Source organism: Catharus ustulatus, chromosome 8 (genome assembly GCF_009819885.2).
Source record: "Catharus ustulatus isolate bCatUst1 chromosome 8, bCatUst1.pri.v2, whole genome shotgun sequence".
Taxonomy (NCBI): Eukaryota; Metazoa; Chordata; class Aves; order Passeriformes; family Turdidae; genus Catharus; species Catharus ustulatus.
Window position 1 is genome coordinate 681581 of NC_046228.1, and position 12155 is coordinate 693735.

The 12155-nt window shown below is 58.0% G+C and overlaps 1 protein-coding gene across 1 annotated transcript; it reads left to right on the top strand.

Annotated features, from left to right (window-relative positions):
* The first annotated feature begins 471 nt into the window (after positions 1 to 471).
* Positions 472 to 11745, top strand: BNIP3 (BCL2 interacting protein 3). Its single transcript, XM_033066135.1, has 6 exons — positions 472 to 564; positions 2941 to 3124; positions 4627 to 4711; positions 8749 to 8855; positions 8938 to 9087; positions 10821 to 11745. The coding sequence occupies exons 1-6, from the start codon at positions 528 to 530 to the stop codon at positions 10870 to 10872; spliced, it is 615 nt and encodes a 204-aa protein (XP_032922026.1). The 5' UTR covers positions 472 to 527; the 3' UTR covers positions 10873 to 11745.
* The last annotated feature ends 410 nt before the right edge of the window (positions 11746 to 12155 follow it).

A 12155-nucleotide genomic window follows, 5' to 3' on the forward strand; every position in this document is an offset into this window, starting at 1 on the left:
GGCTGGCTTAGTGGCCGCAAGCTGTGATTTTACAGCTGGAAAAAAAACCGTGTCTGCTTTGAGATCCCCTGCATGTATTCTTTGAAATCCTCTCCGTGTTTGTATTCTTTGAAATCCCCTCCGTGTTTGCTCTGGAATCTCCTCCGTGTCCGCTTTAAATCCCCTCCGTGACCCGAGTGACTCCGAAGGGCCGAGCTGAGCGGGCAGAGTGGGATCCATGAAGGATGTCCCGAGGGACCCCACGCAAGAAGCGCCCCGTTATCCCGTTGTTATCCCGTTTTTATCCCGCTATCCCGTTTTTATCCCGTTTTTATCCCGTTTTTATCCTGTCTCTCCGGCCCCGCTCGCCCCCCCCCATCATGGCGGCCCGCGGGGCGCTGAGGGAGGCGCGCGCCCGCCCCGCGCCGGCCCCGCCCCGCAGCGCTGGCCAATGAGAGAGCGGCGCGGCTCTGACGTCACGGGCGCGGCGCGGCGGCGCTGCGCGCGGGCGGTGTCGCGGTCAGTGCGTGCCCGACCGCCCGCCCGCCATGTCGCGACAGAGCCCGGCGGAGGAGAACCTGCAGGGTAAGGCCGCGGCCGCTGCTGGGGGCTGCGGGCACTGACCGGGCTCTGCGGGATGGGGGCGGCGCTGCCCGCGCTCTGCGGGCCGGACCGGCGCGGGGCCCGTGCGTGTCGCGATATGGGTGATCGCGATAGGAGACGCGCGCCGCCGCGCTGTCCATCGCCCTTGTGGCGGGCGGGAGGCCGGGTGGATGTGGCTGCGGGCACGGGCCGGGTCACTCCCGGGATCGGGAGAGATCGCAGCGCAGGCACCGCCAGTGCGGGTGTCGCGATGGAAGGGGACACTCGGTGTGGAGCCGGTGCTGGGTGTTCGGGGCAGGCAGCGTGGCAGGGCTCGCCCGTGTGTCCCGGGCCGGTCTCGTGCCGGACCCGCTGTCCCGAGCTGATCCCGGCTTTGATCTGCGGACATTCCCAGCTCCGCATGCTTCTGTTATCGTGAATAATGTCAGCACACCCTGCTTCTGTAATCCTAAATAATGTCAGCACACCCTGCTTCTGTTATCCTAAATAATGTCAGCACACCCTGCTGCTGTTATCCTAAATAATGTCAGCACACCCTGCTGCTGTTATCCTAAATAATGTTAGCACAGCCCGGCCGTGTGTGTGCCCCAAAGCAGCAGGAAAAAGGAGAATTTTAACGCACCCCTTGTGCTGCTGCCATCCCCAGCCTCTCCCCGCCTTGTCCTGCGTTCCCAGGTTTCAGCACATAAAACCTTAATTTCTGCTCTAGGGGTTGTGGTCGTTCTCTGGTAACCATCTGAACTTCCGTAGATTTCGGGGAAAGGGCAGGGAAGGGTTTGAACACGTTCCCTGCCACGTGGAGGAAAAAATTCCCAAACAAACCCAAACAACAACAAACCAGCTGTGAAGGAAAGGGGGTGTGGAAGGGAAGTGTCTTTCCCAAGCTCAGCGGCCCGGAATGTTTTTATCCAGCCGGTTTTGTGGTCCTTGGGCTGTGCAGATGGTGCTGTTTGTATTTGTGAGGCTTGGTGCGGTCCCCATTGATTTTGGAGCCTCAGTCAGGATATCTGGGTTACCTTTCCTTGTCTGAATTTCACACTAACGCCCTGCACTGGCTTTTCCCCGTTCCTGGAGTGCTGCTCTGCCAGCAGGGAGGGGACCCTGCAGCTCCAGCTGCTCCTGCTGTGCCTTTATTCCCCGAGCCTGGATTCCAGGCAGCCCCAGCAGCCCGGGCACCTCTGTCCATGTCCCTCCCTTTCCCTGCTGGCTCCTGAACATCCTTCCCCAGAATTTGGGAATTCCCCCTGCCCTCCTCCTGTCCTCACTGCTCTGTGCTGTGCTGGGTCACATTTGTTCCTCACTGGGATTGCTGAGTTTGTAATTCAGGTGTTTTGTGTTCCCTGAGCTCATTTCTGGGGGATGGAGGGACAGGACACAGGGATGGAGGGACAGCACACAGGGAATGGCTCTGAGCTGACACTGGGTGGGTTTGGATGGGATTGGGGCAGGAATTGTTCCCTGGCTGGGATGGAATTCCCAGATTTGCTGTGGCTGCCCCTGGATCCCTGGCAGTGCCCAAGGCCAGGTTGGACATTGGGACAGTGGGAGGTGTCCCTGCCATGGCAGGGTGGCACTGGGGGATTTTTAGGATCCCTTTACAGCATTCCAGGATTCTGCAGGGGAGGGAACAGCCCCAGGCCCTGCATGAGCTGTCCCTGCCCAGGAGGGAGTTGTTATTCCTGCCTTAGGAAAACAAAGCCCATGTGACCGTGTTAAATATACTGCGGGGAGCAAACCCATGACAGCCCTTGCCACACACCCGCTGTTGCTTAACAGCAACACCTACAAATGGGACTGGAAAAACGCTGCACAAAACACTGCCTGGGCTCTGGAGCCATAAATATTGTCAATAAGTGAATAACAGCTCTGGCAGCAAAAGTCCTCACATTATTTTGACTGCCACCTATGTTGAGCAATAAAGATGGAGTATATCCCAAAATAAAAGATCTGTATGTGCAGAGAGAGACACAATGTGCTGAGCAGCTGCTGCCCAGCCCTGTGAGCCTGCCCAGCCCTGTGAGCCTGCCCAGCCCTGTGAGCCTGCCCAGCTCGAGTCCCTGCACTTGGCATTCCAGGCTGTTGGTGAGCTGGGGGCAGGGCTGGCCCCCGTGTCCCTGCAGTGGCCCCTCTGTCCCTGCAGTGGCCCTGGTGTCCCTGCAGTGTCCCCATGTCCCTGCAGTGTCCCAGTGTCCCTGCAGTGTCCCTGGTGTCCCTGCAGTGGCCCTGTGTCCCTGCAGTGTCCCCATGTCCCTGCAGTGCCCCCGTGTCGTGTCCCTCGTGGCAGCAGCTCCAGGCTCGTGGCTCCCATGGCTGCACAAACCCGCTGGGGCTGGGGCTGAGCTCTGTTTTGCCCAGCAGGGTCCTGGGTGGAACTGCACTTCAGCAGCAATGGCAGTGGCAGTGGCAGCTCTGTGTCTGGGGGCAGCCAGGAGCAGGTGCCAGCCTCGCTGTCCATCCACAACGGGGACATGGAGAAGATCCTGCTGGATGCCCAGCATGAGTCGGGCAGGAGCAGCTCCAGGGAGAGCTCCCACTGTGACAGGTGAGCAGGGAGGGATCCCACTGTGACAGGTGAGCAGGGAGGGATCCCACTGGGACAGGTGAGCAGGGAGAGAGAGCTCCCACTGGGACAGGTGAGCAGGGAGAGAGAGCTCCCACTGGGACAGGTGAGCAGGGAGGGATCCCACTGGGACAGGTGAGCAGGGAGAGAGAGCTCCCACTGTGACAGGTGAGCAGGGAGAGCTCTCACTGGGACAGGTGAGCAGGGAGAGCTCCCACTGTGACAGGTGAGCAGGGAGAGCTCTCACTGGGACAGGTGAGCAGGGAGAGCTCTCACTGGGACAGGTGAGCAGGGAGAGCTCTCACTGGGACAGGTGAGCAGGGAGAGAGAGCTCCCACTGGGACAGGTGAGCAGGGAGAGAGAGCTCCCACTGGGACAGGTGAGCAGGGAGGGAGAGCTCCCACTGGGACAGGTGAGCAGGGAGGGATCCCACTGGGACAGGTGAGCAGGGAGAGAGAGCTCCCACTGGGACAGGTGAGCAGGGAGGGATCCCACTGGGACAGGTGAGCAGGGGGGGATCCCACTGGGACAGGTGAGCAGGGAGAGAGAGCTCCCACTGGGACAGGTGAGCAGGGAGGGAGAGCTCCCACTGTGACAGGTGAGCAGGGAGAGAGAGCTCCCACTGGGACAGGTGAGCAGGGAGAGCTCCCACTGGGACAGGTGAGCAGGGAGAGAGAGCTCCCACTGGGACAGGTGAACAGGGAGAGAGAACTCCCACTGGGACAGGTGAGCAGGGAGAGAGAGCTCCCACTGGGACAGGTGAGCAGGGAGAGAGAGCTCCCACTGGGACAGGTGAGCAGGGAGGGAGAGCTCCCACTGTGACAGGTGAGCAGGGAGAGAGAGCTCCCACTGGGACAGGTGAGCAGGGAGAGCCCCCACTGGGACAGGTGAGCCCCCACTGGGACTGACAGGTGAGCAGGGAGCTCTGCTGGCCACAGGACCACTGCCAAGGTCACCACGGGGTCCCAGGGACAGCAGGATGTCCCAGAGGCAGAGGTGCTGCACGAGTGTTTACAACATGTGCCTGTTTATATGAACTCACATTTCTATGATTACACATTCTCATGTGGGTTTTGTGTGTGCTGTGGGTTTCCACATGTGTGCTTAGAAACCAGAGCAGATTTCCAGGAGTGTCACACAAAGCTCAGCCCTGGGCAGTGCTCAGGCAGTGCCATTTGTTGCATTTTGATGGCCTGTCAGGTCTCCAGCCTAAATTGTGTTTGGAAAAACCAAAACTGCAGGACTGAAACTGCACAGTGGGATGTGGAGCTGCCTGACCTGGCTGGTGGGGGTTCAAACCAAACTTGAGTCCCTGTTTGGTGCCTGTTGTTTCTGTGCAAGTGCCAGGGCTGGCAGAGTGTGGGGCAGGGCTGGGGTCAGAGCGGTGGCCCTGGTGGCCCTGGTGGCTGTGGTGACACACCTGGACGTGCCCAGTGCCAGGGCCATGCAAACCTGACTGGTTTTTGCTGTGCTGCTCCCCACAGCCCTCCTCGCTCGCAGACCCCCCAGGACAGCCACAGAGCCCTGGAGCTGGAGAGCCACAGCAGTGGGGAGAAGAACAGCTTCCAGGTAAGAGCCCCCTGCTCTGGGCACACTGCCACAGCCCCAGGCTGCCTCTGGTTCTTCCTGACACCTGGGGGGTTTGGGTTTGGGCTCCCCAATCTGTGACAGGTTTTTCAGAAGGATTTCCCCTCTCCCTTTGGCTGCTGGCAGGGTGCATTTCCTACATCCCCCACCAATGCTGAAATGCACCTCCAACAATTTAGTAGGAATTTTAAAAGTTATTTTGACAGCAACAAGAATTTCTAGAGTCACTTAAATATGGCAGCCAAAAAGACACAATTTCCAGGCCCTGCCATGGCTTTGGTTCCAGGTGTTTTAACAATTAATGCCAAACCTGCCATGGCTTTGGTTCCAGGTATTTTAACAATTAATGCCAAACTGAATACATGCTGCTCTGGAGAACTCTCTGTTCTTTCTGACTGCACTTTGTAGCTTTGTTTACCGTGCAAGGAAGATGGATAAACACATCTGCAACAAAAGTGGGGGAAAGGATGTAAATTTACCTTATTTAATTAATACAGGGCTTATTGCAGGATGGCAGGCTGAAGTATGAAGTCTTCAGTGTAATAAATCAGCTTTTAATATGAAAAAAATTACATAACATTTTGAGGAAGGAAGTATTTCAAGGAAGTGAGTTTTTCTGCATCATTTCTGGAACTCCTGCCAGGCTCTGAGGACCCAGCTTTAGGTTAGCTAAATGTGGTACTGCAAGTTAATTATTACTGGAAATTATAATTTTTATATTGTCAGGAACACCCTTCAGCTGTTTAAAGATCATTATTTAGACTTTGAGAACAAATAACCCCAAGTTAGAAAGCCATCAGGGTTCCAGCTGCCTGGAGAGTTTTATTTCCATGCTGTGTGTCTGTGCAGCAGGAGCTGTTGGAATTCTGGGAGCAGGGTCTATTTTTATCCCCAGGCCTGGCTGTGGAATGGAGCCCAGCTGAGCCAGGAGCTGTGCCTGACTCAGCATTTGTGCTGTACCTGCCCCAGAGCTGGGGCTGGGGGAGATTCTGGGGGAGATTCTGCCTGCCCAGGGCCCCCAGGAACTGGGATTATTCCAGCCAGGAGCTGGACAAGGACTGCAGTGACACCTGCCAGCTCAGGGGGGCAAGGATCCCTGTGCCCAGTGTCCATCAGAGCAGAGATCAGAGCAGGGACCCCTGTGCCCAGTGTCCTTCAGAGCTGGGATCCCTGTGCCCAGTGTCCATCAGAGCAGGGATCCCTGTGCCCAGTGTCCATCAGAGCTGGGATCCCTGTGCCCAGTGTCCATCAGAGCTGGGATCCCTGTGCCCAGTGTCCATCAGAGCAGGGATCAGAGCAGGGATCCCTGTGCCCAGTGTCCATCAGGGCAGGGATCCCTGTGCCCAGTGTCCATCAGAGCAGGGATCCCTGTGCCCAGTGTCCATCAGAGCAGGGATCAGAGCAGGGATCCCTGTGCCCAGTGTCCATCAGGGCAGGGATCCCTGTGCCCAGTGTCCATCAGAGCAGGGATCCCTGTGCCCAGTGTCCATCAGAGCTGGGATCCTTGTGCCCAGTGTCCATCAGGGCAGGGATCCCTGTGCCCAGTGTCCATCAGGGCAGGGATCAGAGCAGGGATCCCTGTGCTCAGTGTCCATCAGAGCAGGGATCAGAGCAGGGATCCCTGTGCCCAGTGTCCATCAGAGCAGGGATCCCTGTGCCCAGTGTCCATCAGAGCTGGGATCCCTGTGCCCAGTGTCCATCAGGGCAGGGATCCCTGTGCCCAGTGTCCATCAGGGCTGGGATCAGAGCAGGGATCCCTGTGCCCAGTGTCCATCAGAGCTGGGATCCCTGTGCCCAGTGTCCATCAGGGCTGGGATCAGAGCAGGGATCCCTGTGCCCAGTGTCCATCAGAGCAGGGATCCCTGTGCCCAGTGTCCATCAGAGCTGGGATCCCTGTGCCCAGTGTCCATCAGGGCTGGGATCCCTGTGCCCAGTGTCCATCAGGGCTGGGATCCCTGTGCCCAGTGTCCTTCAGAGCAGGGATCCCTGTGCCCAGTGTCCATCAGGGCAGGGATCCCTGTGCCCAGTGTCCTTCAGAGCTGGGATCCCTGTGCCCAGTGTCCATCAGAGCAGGGATCCCTGTGCCCAGTGTCCATCAGGGCAGGGATCCCTGTGCCCAGTGTCCATCAGGGCTGGGATCAGAGCAGGGATCCCTGTGCCCAGTGTCCATCAGAGCAGGGATCCCTGTGCCCAGTGTCCATCAGAGCAGGGATCCCTGTGCCCAGTGTCCATCAGAGCAGGGATCAGAGCAGGGATCCCTGTGCCCAGTGTCCTTCAGAGCAGGGATCCCTGTGCCCAGTGTCCATCAGGGCTGGGATCAGTGCTGGGATCCCTGTGCCCAGTGTCCATCAGAGCAGGGATCCCTGTGCCCAGTGTCCATCAGGGCTGGGATCCCTGTGCCCAGTGTCCATCAGAGCAGGGATCCCTGTGCCCAGTGTCCTTCAGAACAGGGATCCCTGTGCCCAGTGTCCATCAGAGCAGGGATCCCTGTGCCCAGTGTCCATCAGAGCTGGGATCCCTGTGCCCAGTGTCCATCAGGGCTGGGATCCCTGTGCCCAGTGTCCATCAGGGCTGGGATCCCTGTGCCCAGTGTCCTTCAGAGCAGGGATCCCTGTGCCCAGTGTCCATCAGGGCAGGGATCCCTGTGCCCAGTGTCCTTCAGAGCTGGGATCCCTGTGCCCAGTGTCCATCAGAGCAGGGATCCCTGTGCCCAGTGTCCATCAGGGCAGGGATCCCTGTGCCCAGTGTCCATCAGGGCTGGGATCAGAGCAGGGATCCCTGTGCCCAGTGTCCATCAGAGCAGGGATCCCTGTGCCCAGTGTCCATCAGAGCAGGGATCCCTGTGCCCAGTGTCCATCAGAGCAGGGATCAGAGCAGGGATCCCTGTGCCCAGTGTCCTTCAGAGCAGGGATCCCTGTGCCCAGTGTCCATCAGGGCTGGGATCAGAGCTGGGATCCCTGTGCCCAGTGTCCATCAGAGCAGGGATCCCTGTGCCCAGTGTCCATCAGGGCTGGGATCCCTGTGCCCAGTGTCCATCAGAGCAGGGATCAGAGCAGGGATCCCTGTGCCCAGTGTCCTTCAGAGCAGGGATCCCTGTGCCCAGTGTCCATCAGGGCTGGGATCAGAGCTGGGATCCCTGTGCCCAGTGTCCATCAGAGCAGGGATCCCTGTGCCCAGTGTCCATCAGGGCTGGGATCCCTGTGCCCAGTGTCCATCAGGGCTGGGATCAGAGCTGGGATCCCTGTGCCCAGTGTCCATCAGAGCAGGGATCCCTGTGCCCAGTGTCCATCAGGGCAGGGATCCCTGTGCCCAGTGTCCATCAGAGCTGGGATCAGAGCAGGGATCCCTGTGCCCAGTGTCCATCAGAGCAGGGATCAGAGCAGGGATCCCTGTGCCCAGTGTCCATCAGAGCAGGGATCAGAGCAGGGATCCCTGTGCCCAGTGTCCATCAGAGCTGGGATCCCTGTGCCCAGTGTCCATCAGAGCTGGGATCCCTGTGCCCAGTGTCCATCAGGGCAGGGATAAGGGATAGGGCTGGGATCCCTGTGCCCAGTGTCCATCAGGGCTGGGATCCCTGTGCCCAGTGTCCATCAGAACTGGGATCAGAGCAGGGATCCCTGTGCCCAGTGTCCATCAGGGCTGGGATCCCTGTGCCCAGTGTCCATCAGGGCTGGGATCCCTGTGCCCAGTGTCCATCAGAGCTGGGAACTGGGGATATTTCGGGTCTGTGCATGAGGATTAAATGCTGGGCTCTGGGATTTCACTGCCAGGGCAGTTTTCTCTCAGGCACACATGGGACATGGGACATGGTCTTTGCCATTCTCATCCCTGCTCCCATCTTGATGTGGGATGTGAGCACCTGACAGAAGGGGCATGGGGAGGGCTGGGAAGGTGTCAGGGCTGGCTGCAGGGCAGTGATGGTGGCCCAGGCACTGGGGCTGGCTGCAGGGCACTGGGGCTGGCTGGGCAGGAGCTCTGGCAGTCCCAGCTGTGCTGCTGATGCTGCCTCTTGGTTGCAGTCTGAGGAGGATTTCCTGGAGAGGAGGAGGGAGGTGGAGCGGCTGCTGAGGAAGAACGCGGATTGGATCTGGGACTGGTCCAGCCGGCCCGAGAACATCCCACCCAAGTGAGTGCTGCCACAGCTGCTGGGACAGCTCCTGCAGCTCCTGTGCAGCCTCAGCACCCCTCACATTCCTTCCCAAATGCAGGGAATTCCTCTTCAAACACCCCCGGCGCACGGCCACGCTCAGCATGAGGAACACCAGTGTCATGAAGAAAGGGGGGATTTTCTCTGCAGAATTCCTGAAGGTTTTCCTGCCATCCCTGCTGCTCTCTCACCTGCTGGCCATTGGACTGGGGTAAGGTTCAACTGATGAAAAAAAATGATTTTTTTACCTGCTTCCTTTGAGGCCTGATGCTGAGTCCCAATTCCCTCTTTGTCCCAGAGGGTTGTTCAGGAGGTGCTTCCTGCCTCTGGTAGTGCTGGATGGTTGAAGTTTTCTGGTTTTCTCCCTGGTTGGGAATTCTCAGAACAGTTAAGGGGCAGGGAAGTGAGGAATTCTGTACACTGGAACTGTAGTCACACAACACTTGGCTCCACTGGAGATGAGACTCTTAATGTCACAACCAGGAGATCAGCAAAGGAAAAAGCTAATATTGAATAGATTTTAAAATTCCACTGACAGAGATGTAAAAATATTTAATGTTATTTACAATTATGTAATATATTATTTAATTCCCTCCTGGAATGGGGGATGCATTTTTTAATTCCCCCTGGTAGGGATGGGGATGTATGTGAGGCTGTTAAACATGATGGAGTTTGCTCTGCACATCAGTGTGGGTGGCAGTGCCAGGCCCTGGAGCTGGGCAGTGCTGCCAGAGCAGGGCAGCCTGGGGCTGAGCTCTGCAGCACTTCATTTATTCCTGCAGTGCTCAGCTGCCAGTGCTGCTGCTGCTGGGAATGGCAGAGGCAGGGAGCTGGCAGAGTGTCCTGAGCTGGCCAGAGCGTGTCCTGAACTGGCCAGAGCTGTCCTGAACTGGCCAGAGCATGTCCTGAACTGACCAGTGCATGTCCTGCCCTGCCCAGAGCTGTCCTGAACTGGCCAGAGCTGTCCTGAACTGGTCAGAGCTGTCCTGCAGTGGCCAGAGCTGTCCTGAACTGGCCAGAGTGTGTCCTGCCCGGGCCAGAGCGTGTCCTGCAGTGGCCAGAGCTGTCCTGAACTGGCCAGAGCATGTCCTGAACTGGCCAGAGCTGTCCTGAACTGGCCAGAGCTGTCCTGCACTGACCAGAGCTGTCCTGAACTGGCCAGAGCATGTCCTGAACTGGCCAGAGCTGTCCTGAACTGCCCAGAGCTATCCTGCCTGACCAGAGCATGTCCTGAACTGGCCAGAGCATGTCCTGCCCTGATCAGAGCTGTCCTGAACTGGCCAGAGCCTGTCTTGAACTGGCCAGAGCATGTCCTGCATGGGCCAGAGCGTGTCCTGAACTGGCCAGAGCATGTCCTGAACTGGCCAGAGCTGTCCTGAACTGCCCAGAGCTATCCTGCCTGATCAGAGCGTGTCCTGTCCTGCCCAGAGCGTGTCCTGCAGTGGCCAGAACTGTCCTGCCCTGCCCAGAGCTGTCCTGCCCTGCCCAGAGCGTGTCCTGCCCTGACCAGAGCGTGTCCTGAACTGGCCAGAGCGTGTCCTGCACTGCCCAGAGCATGTCCTGCACTGACCAGAGCGTGTCCTGAACTGCTCAGAGTGTGTCCTGCCCCAATCAGAGCATGTCCTACCCTGCCCAGAGCATGTCCTGCTCTGCCCAGAGCTGTCCTGCCCTGCCCAGAGCATGTCCTGAACTGCCCAGAGCATGTCCTGAACTGCCCAGAGCATGTCCTGAACTGCCCATAGCGTGTCCTGCCCCAGTCAGAGCGTGTCCTACCCTGACCAGAGCATGTCCTGCACTGACCAGAGCGTGTCCTGCCCTGACCAAAGCGTGTCCTGCCCCAGTCAGAGCATGTCCTGAACTGCCCAGAGCGTGTCCTGCCCCAGTCAGAGCGTGTCCTACCCTGACCAGAGCTGTCCTGCCTGACCAGAGCTCTGCTCTCCCCAGGATTTACATCGGGAGGCGCCTGACCACCACAGCTTCCAGCAGCACCTTCTGAGGCACCTGTTGGTGGAGCTGGAGCAGAGCAGACTCAGCTGGAGCACAGGAGGTGCAGAGGAGGGAGCTGGTCGTGGCGCCGTCGTGTGTGTGTCCTGTCCGTGTCCTGTTTTAGTTTAGTCTAAAAATGGGAAGGGAGCCGCTGGAGCTCCCGTGTCACATAGAGCCTGCTGGATCCATCCCTGCCGGATCCATCCCTGCTGGATCCATCCCTGCTGGAGCAATCCCCAGAGCACGTGGCACATGCTATAATGTCCCTTAGTGCTTTGTAGTGAAGTACCTGAGCATTAGAGCAGCTCCGTGTTTGAAGCAGCCCCAGCTTTCAGCAGCCCTTGTGCTGGGCTGACCCATCCCCTGTGCTGGGGATTCCCTGCAGTCCCAGGGGAGGAGGAGCCCAAACTCCGAGTGGCCTTAGAGATGGATCCGGGAGTTCCCAGGGCCGGCAGTGCCCGGGGCAGTTGGAGCTCTGCTCGTTGTTGCTTCGTTCACTGCGGTGGGAGGGGTGAGGTGTTGAGACACAGTGGGAAGAGATGAGCATGTGGGTAAAACTCCATCAGTTTGTCCTAGTTCAGAGGTAGAATTTGGATTTAGTGCCTACTAAAAGCTGCTTTTGCCAGGACATTTATTTAAGCCCTAGCAGTTACTCCAAGTTCCCTGCTGTACCTACTGCAGGCTGTTGCTTCACAGGCTTTACCTGTCCCTAAAAACCTGCACCTGACCCCAGCCCTGGGCACATGAACCACAGGGTGGCTTCTCCTTGGTTTTTACTGATGCAATGCCTTCCCCTTCAGTGATTTTATCTTATTTAATGAGAAAATGAATGTTTGCCAAAATACCATGTTTTATATATTTAAATAAAAAGGTTCCTGGTGAACTCAGGGTGTCCTTGTTCCTTTTTCTCCAGCAATGGCTGAGGGAGATGAGGCTCTGGCCTTTCCCTGCCCCTTTCCTGCTGTGGAATTGAGGAGTTTCCATGGAAACAGCATCAAACAAAGCTCAGCAGGCGCTGGGTGCCCTGCACTCACTGCTCACACAGCCTCTGATGCTCCTGAGCAGCTGGAAACCCCGGAATTGAGGCTGGAAAAGCCCTGTGAGCCCATCCAGTGCAGCACTGCCCAGGCCAGCACTGCCCCGTGTCCCCAACTGCCACCTGCACAGGGCTGTGACATCCTGCCAGGGGTGGGAGCTGTGCCAGGGCTGGGCAGCCCTTTCCAGGAAGGAATTTTCCCTGCTCCAATCCAAACCTCTCCCCCCAGGCTGGAGCCAAAAGCAGAGGTGGGATCA

What these genes read in the sequence shown, in the direction of transcription:
- BNIP3 (XM_033066135.1), top strand. Translation starts at nt 528, where the DNA reads ATGTCGCGACAGAGCCCGGCGGAGGAGAACCTGCAGG. An exon ending in GAGAGCTCCCACTGTGACAG is followed by an intron (nt 3,125 to 4,626) that starts GTGAGCAGGGAG and finishes TGCTCCCCACAG; the next exon opens with CCCTCCTCGCTCGCAGACCC. An exon ending in CTGCTGGCCATTGGACTGGG is followed by an intron (nt 9,088 to 10,820) that starts GTAAGGTTCAAC and finishes TGCTCTCCCCAG; the next exon opens with GATTTACATCGGGAGGCGCC.